Raw genomic sequence first — 23,268 nt, 5'->3', positions numbered from 1 at the left:
CACCAACTTCATTGGGATACCTGTTTGGATGGCATACATAACCAAGATGGATGTATTTATTGTATTTTAAGTTTTAAATGCTTTATTATTCATTTTCCATATATGTACAACACATAATTTTCTTCATTTCAGTCAGTCCAATAAGAATGCCTATGTTCACAAAAAATGCATACAAATTCAATTATGTGTTTTCTACACAAACCTATGACTTCCCATCCTCTTCATATTTCTTTTATAATAAGCATCTTACTTTAATTTATCATTATTATTTTGTAAAAATTCTCTTTTCTATTTCGATTTCATTTTCTTTCATATACATGATTTACAGAAATCATTCAAAGGCAACTACTGTGCTTAGATTACAACTACTTTTCAAATAAATTATTCCATTCTAAAATGAACTCTTATCCGGGCTTGTCTCTGATTTATTTATTTTTTTGAAAGAGAGGCTAATTCCACATATTCTGTCAGTTTGAGTAACCATTCAGCTCTGGAAGGAGGTTTGTCATTTTTCCAATATGGAAAGATGGATGTATTGTATTGTGAATTTGAGCTGATGGTTTTAGTTTTGTGCTGTGGTGGTTTTGGTTTGCCCCCCCCCCCCTTTTCTTCTCCTGTGCTTTTGTTTTTCTTTATGAAATGTGCAGTGAAAAGAGAGAGATAGAGATAAATACTGCCTCTCAATTGTTTTTGGAGATGTTGCCTTTAAAAGAAGTCAAAGCAATGAAAACAAATTATCACGTCTTTTTTCTTTTCTTCTCCACCCTCTTTTTTTTTTTAAGGGAAGAAAAAATCCCAAGAGGCTAAAAACAAAGGAAAGAAAGCAGCCGATAAAAAGCAGAAAACTGTTTTGGATTTAACTTCTGCCGACATGAAGGAGCCTAAGGAAGGTAAGAGTGTGCCTGTATGTGTGCACATAAAAATGAGAGAGGGTGCTTCCAGATTATCTGTTTATTGAGCATTCATTCCAATTTGCTTGTAGGGAGGTTAGATAACTGTTGCATCAAAGCCACGTATTATTCCACACTTTCCAGGTCATTTTTCCTCAAAAAGTCCAACCTTTAGGGGAAGTGGGGTTTGTTGCACAAGAGTTCCAAAGCAACTTTAATGATGCAGCCTGAATTTGCTGGTATTGAATCCCACCGAAAAATACCGAAAGCCTGGAAGTGCCCAGAGTTAATTTCAGTCCCTCCTTCTAATAGCAATCCTCTTGTGATTGCCGCTAAGACTGTAGCCAAGTGGGGCCATTTAGAATCAGTAAAGGTAAAGGACCCCTGGACAGTTAAGTCCAGTCAAAGGCGATTATGGGGTTGTGGCGCTCATCTCGCTTTCAGCCAAGGGAGCCAGCGTTTGTCCACAGACAGCTTTCCGGCTATTGTGGTCAGCATGACTAAACCGCTTTTGGTGCAACGGAACACTGTGATGGAAACCAGAGCGCATGGAAACGCCGTATACCTTCCCGCCACAGCAGTACCTATTTACTATATTTACTTGCACTGGTGTGCTCTCGAACTGCTAGGTTGGCAGGAGCTGGGACAGAGCAACAGGAGCTCACCCCATCGCACGGATTCAAATTGCCAACCTTCTGATCAGCAAGCCCAAGCGCCACAGAAAACAAAAATCTCTGAAATTCTAAAGGGGCAGGAACAAAACAGCTCAATAAGGACTGAGCCTACTCGGTAAACACATCATGGCTGATAAAATCTAGCAGTAGCGGATTGGCTGGATTGATCCAGGGAGTCATTAGTGCCTTGTTACAGGAGGGAGTTATGCCGCTTTCCCTGAAAGAGATGGTGGTAAGCCCCTCCCCCAAGGACACATTAAACAGAAAGAACCTAAAGGAGCAACTTCCCCAGTATCAACCATCTTTGGGCCTACAATCAGCAGGGGAGGCCCTTTTGATTGTTCCACCTCTGGCTGCTGCCCATGGCAGGGCCTTCTCATTGGGGTTCCCCATTGGTGGAGTGCCCTCCCTGTTGAGGTGTGTCTGTCTCCCTTGTTACTGACTTTCAGGGGAAATCTGAAAACACATTGGGTTCATAATTCTTTTTAAAAATTATTATTGATATTATTATTATTATTATTATTTAGTGTTGTTTTAAAGTTTGATGTTTGCCGCACTCAGCTCCATTGGGAGAAGGGGACATGATAGAAACGTGATAAATAATAGTAATAGTAATAGAAGTGAGTGTGGCACCTGGGCTGAAAAAAAATTCCCTGCCCGTTTTATAGGATGGAACCTATTTTAAAGCCAGACTTGAAAGTCAAAGGAGAAAATAAATGGAAAATGCATTTGGAAAGGTTCTATACATTTTAATTCCTCCTCCCCATTTTTTCTTTTCTTTTATAGGCCATAAACAGGAGGATGAAACTCCCTCTGTTTCAGCAGTGCTGTCCCTGGAGCAGACAGCTGTGATCCAGGAGATGGTAAATCAAGACACACTTCCAAACTTGGTTATCCCCAGTCCGGTCAGTGGGCCCCATCCAGTGCCTGAAGACAAACCGGAAGCAGTAACATGTGGCTCGAATGTTTTAGAGGAGGAGCCAGAAGAGGATGGGGAGGACCCTGAGGAGGATACAGGGGAGGAGGAAGAAGAGGAGGAGGACGAAGAGGATGAACCTGAGGAGGAAGAGGAAGATGTCAGCTTCCCTAAAGGAAGTCCTGACATGGAACCCATGCCCATATGTGAAGACAAGCTGGAATCTGTGGAAGAGCAGAGCAGCATATCTGAAGACTCGCCAGAAAGCTCCCCCAAGAAAAAGCCTGTGGCAAAATTCCCCAAAGTGAGAGATGAATCTAATGGGAATATCCACGGTACGTTCATGTTTCCATGTCAGCATTGTGAAAGGAAATTTACCACAAAGCAGGGTCTCGAACGCCACATGCATATCCACATCTCGGCAATCAGTCACGCTTTCAAATGCCGCTATTGCGGCAAAGCTTTTGGCACCCAGATTAACCGGCGGAGGCACGAGCGGCGCCATGAGGCCGGACCGAAAAGGAAGCCCTTCCCAGTGCTGGCTTCAGCCCAGCTGTCGGAAGGCAGCGCCAAGAACCAAACAATTCCTGAAGATGGTATTAAAGACGAAACGAACAGCAGGCAGGACTTAGTAGCTGCGGAGACTGAGAAAGTTTCTCTCGAAATGCCAAATCCTGTTCTCTTTGAAGAGAGCAAGGGACCCAAAGAACTGCACCCATGCAAATATTGCAGGAAGGTTTTTGGCACCCACACCAATATGCGAAGGCACCAGCGAAGGGTCCATGAGCGCCATCTCATCCCCAAAGGTGTCAGGAGAAAACCTGAGGAGCCCCAGTTTCCAGCAGAGAAAACCCAGCAGTCCTCAAATGTGTACATAGCAAGCACAGACCTCGAAGAGGAGGGAGAAGCAGATGATGTGTACATTATGGATGTTTCCAGCAATATATCTGAAAATCTCAATTATTACATTGATGGTAAGATTCAGTCCAACAGTAGCACAAGCAATTGTGAAGTGATAGAGGTGGAATCCAGCTCGACAGAACTGTATGGAATAAACTGTTTACTTAGTCCAGTGACGGTGGAAATATCCCCAAGTGTAAAGGCTACATCCGTGCACCTAACTGACGTACCGAAAGAGTCACCAGTCAGTGGAAGCACCGAACCCCAAAAGAGGAGGACCACAAGTCCTCCTCTTCTGCCTAAGATAAAAACCGAAATGGATCCAGAACCAATCACATCATTGTGTTCCTTGACTATTCCTCTTACTATATCAGCAGCCGATAACTTGCCTTTCCCCAAAGAGAAAAATATTTATTTATCATCAAAGCTGAAACAGCTTCTCCAGACACAGGATGGGAGTAAGGTAGCACCGTCTCCCCCATCATCAGCATCGTCGTCGTCCTCAACCGAAATCCCCAAACTGGGACTCACAGCTACATCTTCGCCTCTTCTGCCCGCCGCCTCCAGCAGGTTCAAACGAAGGACCAGTTCCCCTCCCAGTTCACCGCAACACAGCCCAGCTCTACGAGACTTTGGCAAAGCAGGGGAGGCGAAACCTGTTTGGAATGACGCGACTCTGGGCTCAAAAATTGCCAAGCTAGAGAGTCATAGCAATTCTCCTGTATGGAGTTTGTCTGGGAGAGAAGAAAAAGAGACAATGAGCCCTCTTTGCTTGGAAGAGTATAAAGTATCAAAGGACTGGACGCCAAGTCCTCCATTTGGCAATGTGTGCAACCAGCAGCCTTTGGACTTATCCAGTAGCATGAAGCAAAGGTCCAACTGCAAGAACAGGACTCAGGCTCCCTGGGAATCGGTGTTAGATCTCAGTGTCCATAAAAAGGCATGCAGTGACTCTGAAGCCAAGGAGAGTAACTCGGCGCCACCAGCATGTAGTGGTGTCAAGAAGAAGCCAACCACATCCATGCTGCAGAAAGTGCTTCTGAATGAATATAACGGGACTGATTCGTCGTCTGAAAACCCTGCAGCTGAAACGAACCCAAGCCTGGGTGCCTGCAAAACAGAAGAGCATCCAGAGCCAGAGTCCAGGGCTAGCCTCCCTGTTCCAGTGGTCGAGTCAGGTTCCCTGTGCCCTTCTGCTGAGACACCTTTATTGCCATCATCTACTGCATCTTCAAGTCAGGTGCCGCCTCTCCTGACTCCAACAAACTCTCCTTCCCCTCCACCTTGCCCTCCTATGTTAAAGGTTCCCACTCCACCACCACCTCTCCTGCCTACTGTTCCCTCTCCACTCCCAGAGGAGCCCACAAGCATCACTCCAAGTTCATGTCCTTCTCCCTTATCAAATACCACTGCTCAGTCCCCTCTTCCAATCCTTTCCCCTACGGTCTCAACGTCTCCTGTTCCTTCAGTAGGACCTCTTAGTTGTCCTTCCCCTGGACCTCCCAACCTCTCTTCCTCCTCCTCGTCCTTTTCTTCCTCCTCTTCTTCGCCACTGTCATCCTCATCTCCTTCTCCACCTCCACTCTCCGTAGTCTCTTCTGTCCTTTCCCCTGGTGATAACCTAGAAAACTCAGTCCCTATTATCTCTTTTAAGCAAGAAGAGGTGGAGAGTGAGTGTCAAAAGCCAAGGGAAGACCCACACAGTTCCAGCGAAGCTAATACCATCCAGGAGACATTTAATAAGAGCTTTGTGTGCAATGTTTGTGAGTCCCCTTTTCTTTCCATTAAAGATCTCACCAAACATTCATCGGTTCATGCTGAAGAATGGCCCTTCAAATGTGAGTTCTGTGTCCAACTCTTCCGAGAGAAAACGGATTTGTCAGAACACCGCTTCTTGCTCCATGGCGTTGAGAACATCTTTGTGTGCTCCGTCTGCAAGAAAGAATTTGCTTTTCTATGCAATTTGCAGCAGCACCAGCGGGACCTCCACCCGGACAAAGAGTGCACACACCACGAGTTTGAAAGCGGGACTCTCCGGCCGCAGAACTTCACAGATCCCAGTAAGGCTAAGACTGAACACATGCAGCTCCTGCCTGAAGACTCCACCGAACCTTCTAAGGAGGAAGAAGAAGAGGAAGACCTGAATGACTCATCTGAAGAGCTTTATACAACTATCAAAATAATGGCTGCTGGAGTCAAGTCAAAAGATCCAGATGTCCGCATGGGCCTCAATCAGCACTACCCAAGTTTTAAGCCCCCTCCATTCCAGTATCACCACCGCAATCCTAACGGGATTGGAGCCACTGCCACAAATTTCACAACCCACAATATCCCACAGACCTTCACCACTGCCATTCGCTGCACAAAGTGTGGGAAGAGTGTAGACAACATGCCTGAATTGCATAAGCACATCTTGGCTTGTGCTTCCGCCAGCGACAAAAAACGGTATACACCGAAGAAGAACCCCGTGCCGTTAAAACAGACCGTTCGCCCTAAAAATGGTGTCATCCTCTCCAGCCCCACGAGCAATGCATTCAGGCGCGTGGGCCAGCCTAAGAGGCTCAACTTTAGCGTCGAGGTGGGCCGGATGTCCTCTAACAAGCTCAAAATCAGTGCATTAAAGAAGAAAAACCAGCTTGTCCAGAAAGCCATTTTGCAAAAGAAGAAATCTCAGCAGAAGGCAGAGTTGAGGAACAGCACAGCGGAGCCCAGCACTCACATCTGCCCTTATTGCAACCGGGAATTCACCTACATTGGGAGTCTGAACAAGCATGCTTCCTACAGCTGTCCCAAAAAGCCTATTTCCCCTTCCTCTAAGAAGAACTCTAAAAAGAAAAGTGGGGCATCCTCTTCCAGTGGTGATAAAGCTAGCAATCGGCGGCGGACAGCAGACGCCGAGATCAAAATGCAAAGCACGCAGGCTCACCTAGGCAAGACGCGAGCCCGGAGCTCTGGGCCCCTGCCCCTGCAGCTGCCATCTGCGTCCTTCAAACTGAAACAAAACATCAAATTTGTGCCACCCGTTAAATCCAAAAAGCCGAGCAGCTTGTCAGCAGGAAGGAATGCCAGCCCCGTAAGGATGTCCAAGATGATTCCAGGAGAGGGCAAGAAAGTGAAAGGGGTGGCCAAGAGCAGCTCCCCCGGGCTCTCGAGCAAAGCGTCCCGCAAGTTGCATGTCAGGATACAGAGGAGCAAAGTGGCCTTGGCCAGCAAGTCAGCTGTGGCAAACAAGAAAAAGGCGGACAGATTCAGCATGAAGTCGAGAGAGAGGGTTGGCGGCCCTGTCACCCGGAGTGTGCAGCAGGCAAGCAGCTCCGATGCCCCAGAGACCAGCAAGAGGGAAGAAACCAGCACACGGCAAGAGCTGAAAGATTTCAGGTGAGTTCCTCTGCTGTGGTGGATCTTGCTGTTGTCAAGCACACTTGAGATGGCATAAACCCTGCTGAATCCAGTGGTGCTTTAATAAATGCTCTAGATTGCACTATGAAGCAGTCCCTTCGGGCTTTAAAACAGTGTTGGAGACCTCTAGCCCTCTGGCTGTTGTTGGGTTCCAGTTCCCATCAGCTCCAGCCAGCGGGGCCAGGGATTATGGGAGTTGTAGTCTCTAGCAACAGATGAGCTTGGTAGTACTGCAACGTGCTTCACATGGAGCTGGTGCTTTGAAATGCTTTTGGGGAAACCGGCTTGTTATGGGACAAAGAATCATAGAATTGTAGAGTTGGAAAGGGACCCTGAGGATCATCTAGCTTAACCCCCTGCAAACTATGCTGCTGTCCCAAACAAGGATCAAACTTGTAACCTTGGTGTTATCAGCACTACCAGCTGGTTAGAGCGTGGTGTTCTAACTAACACTAACCCCAAACTCTGCCCTGCCACAGAATTCAGCCAAGAGATTACCCAAGATCTTTATCCAGCAGACTGAGAAATAAGAACACACTTTCAGCAAGTTAACCACACAAATTTGCTTTCCTACATGACTTTTTAAAGTAGTTTCCAGTGATCTTATTTCTCTCCTTCCATTGCTACCACCTATGTGGGTTTTCTTAACTCTGTCACATTTCAGATCTAGCTAGTTTTTATATATATATATATATATATATATATATATATATATATATATATTGCTTTCGTAGATTTTCACGGGTACAGGAATGCAGGTTTTGGTGTCTTCGGGTATCTTCCCGTGTAAGAGTTGGGGTGTCTAGGCGACGTTTCGACGAGGTCTCACTCGTCATCTTCAGCACCAGCCTGAAGATGACGAGTGAGACCTCGTCGAAACGTCGCCTAGACACCCCAACTCTTACACGGGAAGATACCCGAAGACACCAAAACCTGCATATATATATATATATATATATATATATATATATATATATATATATATATATATGCAGGTTTTGGTGTCTTCGGGTGTCTTCCCGTGTAAGAGTTGGGGTGTCTAGGCGACGTTTCGACGAGGTCTCACTCGTCATCTTCAGGCTGGTGCTTTCGGCTTCTTGTTACTAGAACAGAGCAGGATCTCAGTGTTTGAGTTCCTATAAATACTGTTGAGGGGGTGTGGTGTATAGCCTCCAACGTTCTGGGCAGCTATATATACACTATTCTGAGGCTATACACCACACCCCCTCAACAGTATTTATAGGAACTCAAACACTGAGATCCTGCTCTGTTCTAGTAACAAGAAGCCGAAAGCACCAGCCTGAAGATGACGAGTGAGACCTCGTCGAAACGTCGCCTAGACACCCCAACTCTTACACGGGAAGACACCCGAAGACACCAAAACCTGCATTCCTGTACCCGTGAAAATCTACGAAAGCCTATTAAGGGCTTGCCCACACAAAGATGACGAGTGAGACCTCGTCGAAACGTCGCCTAGACACCCCAACTCTTACACGGGAAGACACCCGAAGACACCAAAACCTGCATATATATATATATATATATATATATATATATCTCCTTCCTCTCCTGTTCCATTTTGTTAATCTTCCTTTCTCCCCACTGTTTCTTGCCACATAGGAACCTCCTGTGACACAATGAAACAGACAACCACAAAGAATCTCTGAATTGTAAATGAAATTTCCTTACTGAAGAGCTTGAGCGGTTGCATGCTCATCTTAAGAGAGGGACGACTGTGGAGGCCCCAATTCTCCAAGGTTGAAAGGTCCAACCTGAGACAACTTTGACCCCCAAAGGGTAGACGATTGGCTTGCCCGCGTGCTCACACCGGGGTTGAGAATCGGTATGCACCAACCAGGCTCAAGGAATTATCAGCTGCAAGGAAAGCAGTAGGGTGCATGGTTCTTCCTTGTCCCCCCAGCTTCGGTTTCATTTCAAAAAAGGACATGGATCAAACTGAACTGGAGTCAGTCCTGCCGCAGAGTCCATAGCTCATGCTTCTACTTCGCTTTTTATCCGATGGAAAAGCATGGAAAAATAAAGGTCGATAATAAGAGATGGTGCCGCCAAAACTTATGCAAAGCCAGGTCCTCACCAGAAGCTCCCCATATATTCAGGGATGACAAAACGTTAACTGCACTCGAAATCCTTTTTGCTTGCACGTCGAGTATCTCAAAGCCTTTGTTTTATATCAGCCAGGATGAAAAAACTTAACGGGGAGAAGGGAGACGCCTTTCCCCTCTTTCTTGGCACCTTCACTCACTTCCCAAGACTTTTCTTTTGTTTCTTAATGGGTGGGCACAGGTTTGGACGATGATGTTGCTTTCACCAGTCTTCTTTATACATGGGAAGAGGAAAGGAGAGGTATCTCTAGAAGGGGCGGAAGGAAGGTTTTGCCTGTCAAGTCCTACTGGCATCCATACCTGAAATCTCGTCCAATGTGGAAGTCACCCAGTTTTATCGTGAATGACTTGTTCGCCATACAAAACTGTATAGCACAACTAAATACACAATTGGCTGACTTATCTGTATCTAATAACAAGAGCTACAAATTTTTCCTAGTTGTAAATCAAGATTATTATTATTAATTTCCTGGAAATATAGTTTTGTTTTGTTTTTGTTTTTTTCACAACTGGGGGGAGGGGAGCAGTTAGCTTTGTTTGTGCACCCCGTTTGTTTGTTTTTTTAAAAAAAAATCTTACTTGTTCTTGACTTCAAAAGTAATCTACCTCTTAAAATTTGTAGTTTTAATATTGTTTGGTGAAGTTGTGCCACTTTAACGCTTTCTCTTTCACTATCATTCCCTTTTTCTGTTGTTACATTTTTTTCCATTTTATGGGGACTTCTGCATCAAACTATTGTATAAAGAATTTGTAGCAAGTTTGGAAAAAAATAAAATATTTAAAATTATTTAAATTCTTTTTTGGACACTTCAGCTGTATTTTATGTGATTTATATTTTACATTAATTTTGTTGCAGAGGGAGGAAAGGGTGTTGTTAATCTGGAGACTGTTCCTGTAGTAAAGTTTGCTGTTCTGTAGGGGTTTTTTCCACTTTTTTTCCTTGCTTTTGTTTTTTTGAAGAGAGATATAAAGGCTATTCTAATGAAAACATTAAAATTTCCAATTTGCCATACAAGTAAAGGGAGGTTGTCATTGCTTTTAAACATGGCATCTTTGGAGATATTTAAATTACAGAAGATGGGTAAAGTGTGTGTGTTGAGAGAGAGAGAGAACTTTCCAAATGAAATTGAAATCTGTTGCTGTAGCTATTCCATATGTTGTTGGGAGTATGCTTTCTTACTAATCCTTCACAATAAGGTCCCGGAATGGGTTGCAATGATATAATTTGTATTAATTTGCAAACAATTTAATTCCAGCGTACCTTAGGGACTGCCTCAACCCTTCTATCCCGAGTTGATGAGTGAAATCATCTGCAGAAGTGCTTCTGCCTGTTCCCCGAGTTGGTGAGGCTCATTTGACAACAAGAAACCAAGCTTTTAGTATCATTAGCCCAGTATTGTGGAATACTCTGCTGTGGCAGCAGAGATTCATCGAACGCTTTCTATTTCAACTTTCAGACGTCTGCTGAAAACTCATCTATTCCATTAGGCTTGTATGCAGGCAATTAAGAATACACATCTTTCCACAACAGTTAGCTGATTTTAACTTTTTCACATGGTTTATACTTTTTGGTTTTATTGTTGTAAAATGCTCTGATTTTTTTTATGAATAACGGCATATAAATATTTTTCTACAAATAAAAGAAATGGAAATAACCATGTAGTAATAAAAAAAAATTGAATGAAATGGTGACAATTCTAAAAACAAGTGAGACCGTTATGAATAATGGAGGTTGCCGAAAGAGGTGGGTCCCGCAAAGCAAAATATCTTCAGCACTGAAAGCCCGGATAAAGGTGTGTACTTTCAGCATACAGCAGAAGACACACAATGAAAAGGTCTCAATGTGGGGAGGGATCCAAAGGGAAGGAGCTGCCACAGATAAAGCCCTCTTCCAAGCCAAAGGTCCCAGCCATGGCCATTTTGGAACTGTTTGCATCCGTCTGTCTCAAAAGAATGGAATACAACTCGGGGAGGGGGGTGGAGTCAAATTGCTGTGTTAGCAGCACCAAAGTGACCTCCCCAGGGTGCAAGCATTGGAGGTTACCGCCCACACACTTCCAATGCGCTTTTCTGCTTGTGTGGTGGCACCTCGGTAAAACCGCTTCTTAATGTTTGTAGCAGAGTTTTCCCCGGAAGCAGAGGATAAGAACAGGAGTCATACTCAAATTCACAATCAAGATCTTCTTTGTAGCTTGACTGGTTGCACAAGCATTTCTGTTACTATTATATACAAGCTGTTTACATTCCTGCTTTATCTCTCCAGCTCAGTATAATCTCAGTCCAGTAGTTATCAATCCTGACACAGCAAAACTCACAGTATCAGCAGCACACATTGTCTTACTTCCAACCTTGTCAGTGTGTATGTGCTTTCCTCGTGTGGAAATTACAATCTGCAACTTCCTTTATCTGCACCTCCAGCTGACACCAATCAAACCTAGAGTGCCACTCCTACACACTAAAGAAAATTCTGAAACCCTCTTTAAAGCTTCCAGGAACTTTTATCTGTTTCTTAAAGAATGTTTTCCTAACAGCAAGCCTGGGCAGTGCTGTGGGGATCTTGGGCTGCCCAGATGACAAGACTCCCTTCTCGGCCACCCTAATGAGGTCCAAAGGAAAGCAGAGCAATACGTTTGGCACCAGCTTGGCTGCAGGAGTTGCCGGAAGGAGGCGTACAAGGCGCCATCCAACTGCCTTAGCGACTCCATTCCAGCTTTGTGGTTTGCTCCTTAGCCTTTTCCAGGAAGACACCCCACAAGGCAGCAGATGTTTTGGATCGGAGTTGTCCTCTATGAAGGATTACCTTCTCAGGTTGGTGAGCGCCATCTACCCCTCACTTATGGAGGGCACCGTCTTGACTACTCCTGTGTGTGCATTTTGTTAGAATCCTTTTTGCAAGCATTTGATTACATGCCAGGGATCCCTTGACGATACCTGAATCCTCTAGCATTCTGCAGGAGGTTGTGTGCAAGGCTGGATTAGAGGGAGAGCAGGAAGATGATGGGAAAGCATAGCTCTGTTATGAAACGAAGATGCAGGCAGCTTCCTTCTGCCAAGTCATTATTGGTTCATCTAGCTCAGTATTGGCTGGCAGCAGCTCTCCAGGGCTTCAAGGAGCGTTCCTTCCCATGCCTATCAGAAGATGCCAGGAATTGACCATCAGATCTGCTTCCAAAGCAGGTTTTCTATCTTGGGGCTCCAGGCCTTCGTCCAATACTGCTTCCTTCGCAAGCAGGAAGTAGTGGGGTGGAGTTCCTGCTGAGCCTGTAGCCAGCCTACCACTTCCAAGGGTGGCCAGCCCCAGAGTTTTCCAATAGCCTGGGGAGGAAGGAGGACTACGAGCAACGTGAACAGAAAGAGGAGTACGCCATGGGAATGCCAAGTTAGCTACTCTCCAAATGACCTAGCTTTGCAACTGCAGAAAGCATTTTCTCTTACCGCCTTTTGCAACAATATTTCCTTAAGCCCTAAAAAAAAAAACACACAACTCATTTTCTGCCCCAAAGAAAATTCAGATCTCTGCATGTGGTTCAATAATTAAGGGAGCATCTGGCTTCAGCTTGGAAAACAAATGGATAAAAACCCTCCAAAGTTTTACAGTCTCACTTTCCACCATGCTAGATTTGTAAGACGGCACTTTTCATACATGCAGCAGGCTTATGTTTATTATTTGCAATGTAGATTTAAGAAAGCAAGTGGTTTTCTTGGTAAACTAGATGGATCCCTGCTACTTCCTCTGATCCAGCAGAGCAGCTGGGATGGCTGTGACTGCCTCTCAGCTGAGAGGAGCCAAGCAACAGCACCACCTTGTGGGAAATGTATAACACTCCCTTTTTTGTAGCAAACAAAACTAAATTGATGGAAAAACATGTATGTGCATGGTGAATTTTTAGAATTGAAATGGGGGAAGGCACACCTATTTCCACCCCAGAGTTAGACTGATGAGAGGTATGTAGTCCTGTAACGGAAATGACCCTGCTGGGATGGGGTGGCAGGAGAGGGGGTTGGAATAATAATCTGCAGGTGCCGTGGTCTAAATGGAAAATTTCAGACCTGAATACTCAGTGCAGACCTCCGGCCAGCAGGACTGTCCTAAGACCAAGCCCTTTTCAAGGCAAAACTCTCTTCTTCTGCACTCTGCACCCTGGCTGGGTACTTTTGCCTGGCTGGAATGTGTCCTTGAACTGGGGAGATGCTTCTGGTTTGCTTGGAGGGAGAGGGATGGTTTGTGTGTGGCTGGAATGATAAGAGTTCCGCCCGTTGCTTTGTCCACTATTGCTTGCTGCCTGCATGTAGTAACTGGAAAGTATCCCTCAAGGGAATGCTCCCCTCTGGCTGAAAAGCACACACACACATGCACATGGTCTAAGCTGATCCATACGTGTGGACACAAAGTGCGTAGGGAGAAAGAGTGCGCCACCCCCAAATGTTTTTTGAAACTTCAAATACCTAGGCTCCCAGGCCTTTGGGCCTAACGTCTGTTTGGGGGAATACAGTGGTACCTCGGGTTAAACACTTAATTCGTTCCGAAGGTCCGTTCTTAACCTGAAACTGTTCTTAACCTGAAGCACCACTTTAGCTAATGGGGCCTCCTGCTGCTGCTGCTGCACCGCCACTGCACGATTTCTGTTCTCATCCTGAAGCAAAGTTCTTAACCCGAGGTAATATCTCTGGGTTAGCGGCATCTGTAACCTGAAGTGTATGTAACCCAAGGTACCAGGCCAACCCAGTGTGTGTCCCGGCCCCTGACTTTTCTGTATAAAACAAAAGCCTGAAGAGGGGGATCAGGCCTTCCTGATCAATGTGATGTGGGAGAAGGGGAAAACCTATAAGGCATGGAATTTTATTGTATAAGATGTTTCACTGTAAGAAAACTTGGGAAGTAAGTTTTATCATTGGCAGAAGTGCGTGCAGGAGCATAGGAAACTTGCCTTATACAGAGTCATTTTAAGCAAAGGTTGGGTGGCCATCTGACATCTATGATCTAGTTGAGATTCACACATTTCAGGGGGTTGGACTAGATGACCCTTGGGGTCCCTTCCAACTCTACCATTGTACAATTCCATGATTTGTCCCATCTAGCGCAGTACTGTCAATGCTGATGCACAGTGCCTCTCTGGAATGTTATTGTATTGTAGGAAAAGGCTACAGCTCAGGGGTAGAAAACTCACTTCTGACACAGCATTCTACACATTAATTTTGGATTGCATGAAGAGCCGCTTCTCTTATACAATGGTCTCTGCCTGCGTGGAGCTTACACTGTAAAAATCAGCACGGGGGGGGGGGGACAACAGAGGGAGGGAGATGGACAGGGTCTAGAATATGCAGTAACATCCATTAGGTGCATAATTTTGTCTGGCTTGTAGAGGCTGGAGATTCCTGCATTGCAGTGGGTTGAACTAGATGACCCTCAGAGGTCCCTTCCAGTTCTACAATTCTGTGCTCCCCCAATTCTTTAAAAAGCAGGGCTCTATCATTTCCTTAAGGGTTATATTCTAGGGGAGACACATCCTCTGGTCCTCTTCATCATCATTTCATCCTTGCTGAACACAGAGGTGGGGGGAAGCAGGTGCTTGAAATGGGTCCCTTTCTCTTGAGCCTGCTGTTTCCATCTTTTTCCAGAAGAGCTTTCTCTTTTTTCCATTGCCGAGTTGGAGTGGGATGTAAGTGGGGGGGGTGGAGGAGGAGAAAAGACTGCAGCAGATGCAAAGGCAACACTCGGAAGCTCCTCCTGCTTCTCTGTTTCAGATTGGGAGGGAGGGAGAGGAGATTTTGAGTGGAGGCACGAACCACAAACCGATGCCAGGCGGCAGACTGGACTGTGCCGTCAGTGGACGCTTGCGTGCTGTCAAGTGGCACAACTGCAGCCGAGGAGGGGGGTGGCAGAGAAGAAGATGAGTTAGTGGAAGCAAAGAGGCAAGCAGCGGTGGTAGCAGTGGCAGTCAGAGAGGTGTGTGTGTCCAGCAGCTTTGGATCGGGGCCTGCCTCAAATCGCCGGCCACCTTACCGAAATATTTTTGCCTCGTCAACAATTCCTGGAGCATTGGGAACCTGACAGAGTGATAGATGATCCTGGTTCCTTGCGAGAGCCGGGAAGAGCATCTCCCTCTTCAGAAACCAGAAACCAGAGACTTTAAACAACGGGGGAAAGAGTTGAGATTTGCAAGCTGAGAAGGCTTGGTGCCTAAATGTTTGCTAACATCTTCCCGAGCACATGTATGATGGGGTGTGCGATGGTGCATTTGGGGAAACGTTTGGAATCCTCTACAAGGAAGCACTTGATTTGACAGGCTTCAAAAGAGGACTTTCTGGAACGGGCTGCGCCAGAGAAGAGAGCACTTTACCAATTGCAGAAAGTGTCTTTCGAAAAGGAGCCTAGTTCCCTTGGAGCAGCCTCAGAGCCAGATTCTCAGTGAGCGGCCTGCTCCCGACTCGTTGCGTTCTTCACTTAACGGGGTGTGATAAAGGAGGAGAGAGAGACTTCCAAGGTTGAAGTCTCTTCCTGCATATGACTAATCCAGGAGACCCTGTCAAAGTTATGGAGACCTCAGCTATGACCTCCGGCCCTGTGGTTTGCCCAGTCACCTTTTCACAAGTCTTTGGGCATCAGTGCCAACTTCTGGAGGCAGGTAAGAAGGAGGGCCAAAGCATCTGAAATGGTCGTCTTGGGGTGTGGCAATGTTTTCAGAGCACTGGTGACGTCACTGAGAAATGGCATCCCTAGCAGGACACATCATGTTAGGTGGCCGCTTGAAGAGGTGGGTGGAAGGGGGTGGTTTTGAAATCCTGGTGAAGAATGTGAAACCTAATTTTCCCTTCTTCTTCTTCTTCTTCTTCTTCTTCTTCTTCTTCTTCTTCTTCTTCTTCTTCTTCTTCCATGTTGTAGAACGTTGTAGACACCTGTCAGGGATTTGATAGGAAATGCTTCTTTTGCTCATGGCAAATTGCAAAAAGGTGCCGTGACTATACCAGGGCACCTGTAACACTCCAGATATTGCTGGACTTCTGCATCTACTTTGCATGCAGGTCCAATCCCTGCTTTCTCCAGGTAGGGTTGTGTAGCCCCATGCCTAAAACATTGGAAAGCCTGGGGCAGCTGGGGCAGCCAATACTGAGCTAAAAACGGACCAAGGGTTTGAATCAGTGCAAGGCAACTTCCTGTGTTGCAAACCCATCCCAGGTTCTCACTCCCATGAGCGCCATCCAGTATGGACAATGATCAGTGACTGTGAGAGTTGTCCTCCAACAATGTATGGAGGCCTCACCCCGAACTACATGGACGTTATCTCATTGCTCTATCATGAGACAACATTAAGCAGACATGCTGGTCTCTGTTGGGGTGGTTGGGTGGGAATGTCAGTCTGGTTTGGGCTGAGTTGTGCTCCAAAACAAGGAAAAGGCTAACATGTAAGGACTGAGGGACTTGTTTCAGAGGAGAGTGGGATGTGGGGTGGTAGGTCTGCTGACAAAGGCTTCAGAAATGTTAGTGAGGATGGGAAGTTTGGGGAGGGAATATTTAGGCTCTGTGGCTGCTTACCAACTCATTAAGGGATATTAGTAGGTCTGAGGCAGATGATGAAGCACTTTTTGCAAAGCAAAATAAATTTAAGCTGCAGGAGCAAAGAGGGAAAAAGCTCATAGATGCTGCTCTGCCCTAGCTGTGATAAGGACAAATGCCAGAAGACAGCTTATAGTGTGGGTGATGGTGGCTGCAGCAGCCTTCGTTTCAGGACCATGGATAGCTCCGATGGTATCTTACTCAACACAGGCCTTTTCTCCCTTTTGTGTCAGGCCGCCCTTGGCAGGCTCCGCCCCTTCCTGAAGAGTGGTGAGCCTTAAAGAGGCAGTCCCCTAGCCTGGCTCCTACTCTCATTGGTCACCTCACACCCTCACATTTCCCATTGTTTGTGCTACACTATTCAAGCAGAGACTGGGGGAGTGTGAGGCCCTTGGCATAAAGTGGAATAATTCCATAGGGAGGTGAGGATCTGACTTGGAGGATGCTCAACAGGTTACTGGCTGGCAGGGTCACCCTGGGTGTTATCAGTGCCTAAGCCCAGAACCTCTGGGCCTTGTGTTGCTGGTTTCCTTGACCCAACCAACTCCTGGCTGCTGCCTGGTACGCTCCCCTTGGGCAGTGGGGCTGCTGTCACCAGGGTTATCACCAAAGGAAGTCAACTCTTTGACCTCTCCAGATACGGCTGGGAGATCCCTAGAGAGCTACTGACAGTCCGTATAGAGATAGATGGAGCCCATGCTGTGACTCTGCATAAGGTTGCTTCATATGTTCCTTATGCTGTAATGCAGGAGTAGGTAACCTTGGCCTCTTCTCAAACACAGACCCTCCTAGACCAGGCCCCTTTCCCATAAGTCACACCCCTTACCAGCCATGCTCCTTGCTGTCCTTGAATGCCTGGATGGAGTGTGCTCTTAAACTGCAGTAATAATTCCTCTGGCTTGCTTGGGGAGATCTGTGAAATTTCTGCTTTGGGTGGAATCCCTGCAATACATGAAATGCTTCTGTAAGAGACACATACATTGCTCTACCCACTTCTGCCTCTGCTCCCACCCACCTCAAGTTTAGTTTCCCATGAGGCAATGCAGCCCTCAGACTGAATTTCCCCACCCCATTGCAATGTGATTCCTAAGGCAAGTTCCCCCCGGCACCATTGAAGCCTCATTCTGTCCCAGCCAGTATTTCTGTACATTGCTCAAAAGCAGAATGCACTATGATGATCCAGCCTAGAAGTAACCAAGACATATTAATTATTATTATTATTATTATTATTATTATTATTATTATTATTATTATTATTATTTATTGTTCATACCCTGCCCATCTGGCTGTTTCCTCAGCCACTCTGGGCAGCACCCAACAGAATATTAATTATCATAATAATAAAGTGATCAGACATTAAAAATTCCCCTAAACAGGGCTACTTCAGATGTCTTCAGAAGTCCAATAGTTGTTTATTTCCTTGAGATCTGATGGGAGGGCATTCCACAGAGCGGGTGCCACTACCAAGAAGGCCCTCTGCCTGGTTTCCTGTAGCTTCACTTCTCGAAGTGAGGATACCACCAGAAGGCCCTTGGCGCTGGACGCTCCTGTATACTGGACCAAGGCTGTTAGAAGCTCTGGTCAGCTCAGGAACAGATGCAGTTGGCATACGGGCTTCTCCTGGGAAAGGTTTTCCTGGTTACCACTGCCACCTGTGCACCCTGATATAAAGCTAAATCCACAAGCTATGAACTTGGTGCTACAGGGCCGTCCAAAAGAGGTTGAATTTCTATCCCAGAGTTTGTTCTCTCTCTTGGCCTCCAACATTTCTGGATTAAATCTATTAACTCTCATGCAACCCTTTCCTGCCTCCAAATCATAGCTGTCAACATTTCCTTTTTTTAAGGGAGATTCCCTTATTCCGAATTGGATTTCTCACAAGAAAAGGGAAACGTTGACAGCTATGCTCCAAATGCCAGTTGAGAATCTCAACAACTTCTCTAATGGTAGATTATTAGTTTGGTCCTCCTCCAAATGTCTGTATTCATCTATTCAGCTGTAGGCTATGCAGAAGCCGGAACCTGGAAGTCTATAAGGATGAGACTAACACCCAGAATAGGGTCTAATTAAATGCACTTCAAGACATAATATGGAATATTGAGACCTCAAGGATTTAATTTTCAAATCAGTATGTTTCTAGTCATCAGGATTGAAGAGGAAAGGAAATGCAAACGGGTTTTACAGTATTTAGAAAACTGATAGGATCTGGTGCATGTAGTTTGAATGCAGGCTTTTTATGCATCCCCCCACCCAAGAAATCCACACACAAGGAGAAGGGTACAGACCTATGATTGAGTACCAGCAAGACTAAAGTGGGACAAAATTATATGTTCAGCCCATCTCTAGGACAGAGCATGTAGACTTCATGGCTGTTTGTTCATTTATATCATTGTTATATCACCTTATATAATATTAAATCTCTAAATGTTTTACATTAAAAATAAAAGTACAAACAATAGCATTCAATCAAGTTTCCAAAAAACTACGTAAACGCAGGACAAAACAAAATATCTCAAGTAAAACCCAGAGCTTGCTGTGAAGAGGGATTGATTGTTAAAGCCCTCTTGGAATTATAGCTCTTTGAGGAGAATTTTTTGTTGTTTAGTCATTTAGTCGAGTCCGACTCTTCGTGACCCCATGGACCAGAGCACGCCAGGCACTCCTGTCTTCCACTGCCTCCCGCAGTTTGGTCAAACTCATGCTGGTAGCTTCGAGAACACTGTCCAACCATCTCATCCTCTGTCGTCCCCTTCTCCTTGTGCCCTCCATCTTTCCCAACATCAGGGTCTTTTCCAGGGAGTCTTCTCTTCTCATGAGGTGGCCAAAGTATTGGAGCCTCAGCTTCATGATCTGTCCTTCCAGTGAGCACTCAGGGCTGATTTCCATCAGAATGGATAGGTTTGATCTTCTTGCAGTCCATGGGACTCTCAAGAGTCTCCTCCAGCACCATAATTCAAAAACATCAATTCTTTTGCGATCAGCCTTCTTTACGGTCCAGCTCTCACTTCCATATATCACTACTGGGAAAACCATAGCTTTAACTATACGGACCTTTGTTGGCAAGGTGATGTCTCTGTTTTTGTTGTTGTTGTTTTTTTTGTTTTGCTTTTTTTGAGGAGAATAGGAGACTCCTAACAACCCTCAGCACCTTTAACAATCTACAGCTCCCAGGATTCTTTGGGGGAAGCCATGACTGCTTAAAGTTAAATGTATGTTGTGAATATGGCCTCTGTCTGGCAGCCATACATTGCTTTCCCCATTCCCTGCCTGCCTTCAAAGTACCAACCCAAACAAATTTGCTTTGCAATGACCAGCCAGTCACTCAGCGCAACATGATCTGAATGGACGTAATGAAGTGCAGAGTATTTGGGGCTTTCAGAGAGACAGAAAAATCCCCTTGCCTGTGGCAAAGGATGCTTTGTCTCCTGTCAGCAGTAAGCAGAAAAGAGGTAGCTAACATCCAGAGGCAAGACAAGAGAAAAGACAAGAGAGCTCTCCAGTAGGCAGTATTAACGCTTCTGAAACCTCTTGTTCCAACTTATCCTGAGATCTCTCTTTCTTTTAAAGTTATTGCAATTATAAGAAAATTAAAAAGGGGGGGAAGCGGGACTCAGCTCTCTCATTAACAGTAAGCATAGTCCACCCACCCAAAGAGATTAAAATAGACTGTCAAAACTAATTTAAACATATACAATATGTTTCTGAGCACAATTAAAAGTGTTGATGCTGACCTTTAAAGCCCTAAACGGCCTCGGTCCAGTATACCTGAAGGAGCGTCTCCACCCCCATCGTTCAGCCCGGACACTGAGGTCCAGTGCCAAGGGCCTTCTGGTGGTTCCCTCGCTGTGAGAAGTGAGGTTACAGGGAACCAGACAGAGGGCCTTCTCGGTAGTGGCACCCGCCCTGTGGAATGCCCCCCCATCAGATGTTAAGGAAATAAACAACTATTTTACTTTTAAAAGACAACTGAAGGCGGCGCTGTTTAGGGAAGTTTTTAATATCTGATGCTGTATTGTTTTGAATAGAGTGGTACCTCGGGTTAAGTTCTTAATTCGTCCCAGAGGTCCGTTCTTAACCTGAAACTGTTCTTAACCTGAAGCACCACTTTAGCTAATGGCGCCTCCCGCTGCCGCCGCACTGCTGGAGTACGATTTCTGTTCTCATCCTGAAGCAAAGTTCTTAACCCGAGGTACTATTTCTGGATTAGCGGAGTCTGTAACCTGAAGGTATGTAACCCGAGGTACCACTGTATTCGGTTGGAAGCTGCCCAGAATGGCTGGGGAAACCATTCATATAGAGTAGGACCTGAACTATGGTCCATGGACATAAGTGGCCCATTAACTTCATCCAGGTTGTCCGGGGAAGGCAGTGAACCCTCCTTCATTGCAGGTATGTGAACAGAGGTTGTGTCGCCATCTGTCAGAGATTCTTGAGCTGTGGTTACTGCATTGCAGGGGGTTGGATTATCCGACACTTAGGGTCCCTTCCAACTCTATGCTTCTGTGATTCTATGTGGTGTGTCTGTAAAGAACGGCGGAGCCAGCAAGCTGCTTTGCCATTTTTAGAACCTGGTACTGGAAGTGACTGGGGGAGGCAGTTTCGGAGAGGATTAGCAATGTGAAAGACATTGGAAGAGAGGAAGAAAGAGGAGGCAACTTGAATGGAGTGGAGAGGATTAGCAGCCAGAAAGAGAGGAAGGGAGAGGAAGAGGAAGGAGAAGGGGAGGGGAGAGAGAAAAGATGGGAACAAAGGTGAGAGCGATGGACCTGAAGTGACGCTGGAAGAGGCACTTGAATGTTCATATTTAATTGGATTTTTATTGCTTCTTTAATTTCATATAGTATTTTACGGCATTATAGTTTGAATTGGGGGCGGGGAATCATGATCACTGCAGATGGTGACAGCAGTCACGAAATTAAAAGACGCCTGCTCCTTGGGAGAAAGGCGATGGCAAACCTAGACAGCATCTTAAAAAGCAGAGACATCACCTTACCAACAAAGGTCCGTATAGTTAAAGCTATGGTTTTCCCAGTAGTGATGTATGGAAGTGAGAGTTGGCTGATCGCCGAAGAATTGATGCTTTTGAATTATGGTGCTGGAGCAGACTCTTGAGAGTCCCATGAACTGCAAGAAGATCAAACCTATCCATTCTGATGGAAATCAGCCCTGAGTGCTCACTGGAAGGACAGATCATCAAGCTGAGGCTCCAATACTTTGGCCACCTCATGAGAAGAGAAGACTCCCTGGAAAAGACCCTGATGCTAGGAAAGATGGAGGGCACAAGAAGAAGGGGATGACAGAGGACGAAATGGTTGGACAGTGTTCTTGAAGCTAAAAACATGAGTCTGACCAAACTGCGGGAGGCAGTGGAAGACAAGAGTGCCTGGCGTGCTCTGGTCCATGGAGTCACGAAGAGTTGGACACGACTAAACGACTAAACAACAACAACAACAATTTAAAATCATACAACGCCTAGCAGAGAGCATTACTTTTGCTACATCAGGCAGAACCCCCCCCCCCCCACTAAGTGGACTTCAAAGACCCTCAGCAATTTTCAAGTGGTCTGTGGAGAACAAAGTTTGGGAACCGCTGCCTTCATGGTTCTAAGCAAGATTGTTGATTATTATGATGTGGAAAGGGCGGTAAGTTCTTCAGACCATTGAGTCTGAGTCTGACTAGTGTTTATCCTTCCAACCTTGAAGCATAAAACTCTTTGCAACCATAACTCTTTGCAACTAGTGCTATTTTTCTAGAAAAAGAGATGCCAAAACTCACCATGATCCTTGTTCTCTTATAATGGCAATGGGGTCCACCTGAGAGGTGCTGGAACTGAGTTCTGGAGAGTTCTGACTCAATTTTTTTTTGTCAATTTCAGTTCTATTTCTTAATTTTTAAAACTTTTAACTTCAGTTATCTAGCTTTCCATAACAATTTCAGATTTTTTTTAACCCCCATGAAAATTAATCAGTCCAAATTTCCCCCAATAAACACATTTATATGCAGTTTTGACTAATACCCATTTTTGCAAGCAATTTCCCCAATATAATGCATTTTTGTATCTTATTTTCACTGACATTCGTGTTTTTATGCAGACTTTCCCCAGACATGTATATTTCTGTACACATTGGCTGGTTGGAGAAAGGCTGTGTTTCAGTTTGCAGATTGGCTCAAGAAGTGCAGATTAAGTACTATTCCATTAAAATGCAAACAAAAGCAAATTCCTCCCTCACCTCTGGCGCTGTGTTGCTGTTTTCCTCCAATGTTCTCCACCAATTTATGGGAAAAGAAACTGCCCTTGAACATTATCTAAGGAGAGGGAACATTTGGGTGAAATTCTCATGTATAGGATTCTATTTTGCTTTCAAGGGTGCCAAATGGGGATGGTCCCTGCTCTGACTGGTGTGTTGTGGGTGTAGAATCCATCATTGGCAGCATGCTCAGACCCCACCCCAAAAGACTGGCTCAGCCCTTGCCTGAAGTCAAAGACATGACCCACCACATCTCAAACTGCTTTTCCTAAGCGCCCAAATCACATTGATCATCCCTGCAATTCTTATAACATCATCTACAATGTATATTACAAAACGGGTCTGTTGAAAGCAAACAAACATTCAATAAGATAATAAGCCTAGTGGTGGCACTAGTCCCTATGAATATGAATAAACCCAGTGAGGCAGGATGGAAGCCTTCATTTTGCCCTGAAAAAGGCTGAGCAAAGAACCCGAGAATTGTAGATTGGAAGATACCCCAAGGTATCATCTAGTCCATGGGTAGGCAAACTAAGGCCTGGGGGCCGGATCCGGCCCAATCG

The 23,268-nt window shown here is 45.4% G+C and overlaps 1 protein-coding gene and 1 long non-coding RNA gene across 5 annotated transcripts in view; both read left to right on the top strand.

Moving 5' to 3' along the window:
- The window catches only part of PRDM2 (PR/SET domain 2), a 63,572-nt gene extending 53,883 nt beyond the window's left edge, over positions 1-9,689 (top strand). For 2 of the 3 annotated variants that reach the window (XM_081201357.1, XM_081201358.1), the window contains 3 exons: positions 783-890; positions 2,351-6,758; positions 8,400-9,689. In XM_081201357.1, the coding sequence (XP_081057483.1) occupies positions 783-890; positions 2,351-6,758; positions 8,400-8,412 (4,529 nt within the window). In that variant the 3' untranslated portion in view covers positions 8,413-9,689. The remainder of the gene's footprint in view (positions 1-782; positions 891-2,350; positions 6,759-8,399) is intronic. The other variant, XM_081201359.1, reaches the window with a different exon arrangement.
- A 4,968-nt stretch (positions 9,690-14,657) lies between these two features.
- Positions 14,658-23,268, top strand: part of LOC308591146 — an 88,208-nt gene continuing 79,597 nt past the window's right edge. For both annotated transcript variants that reach the window (XR_014009995.1, XR_014009996.1), the window contains exon 1: positions 14,658-15,528. This is a non-coding gene — a long non-coding RNA (uncharacterized lncRNA). The remainder of the gene's footprint in view (positions 15,529-23,268) is intronic.

Source organism: Podarcis bocagei, assembly GCF_964188305.1.
Source record: "Podarcis bocagei genome assembly, chromosome: 7".
Taxonomy (NCBI): domain Eukaryota; kingdom Metazoa; phylum Chordata; class Lepidosauria; order Squamata; family Lacertidae; genus Podarcis; species Podarcis bocagei.
This window is presented reverse-complemented; position numbering and strand designations above follow the sequence as displayed.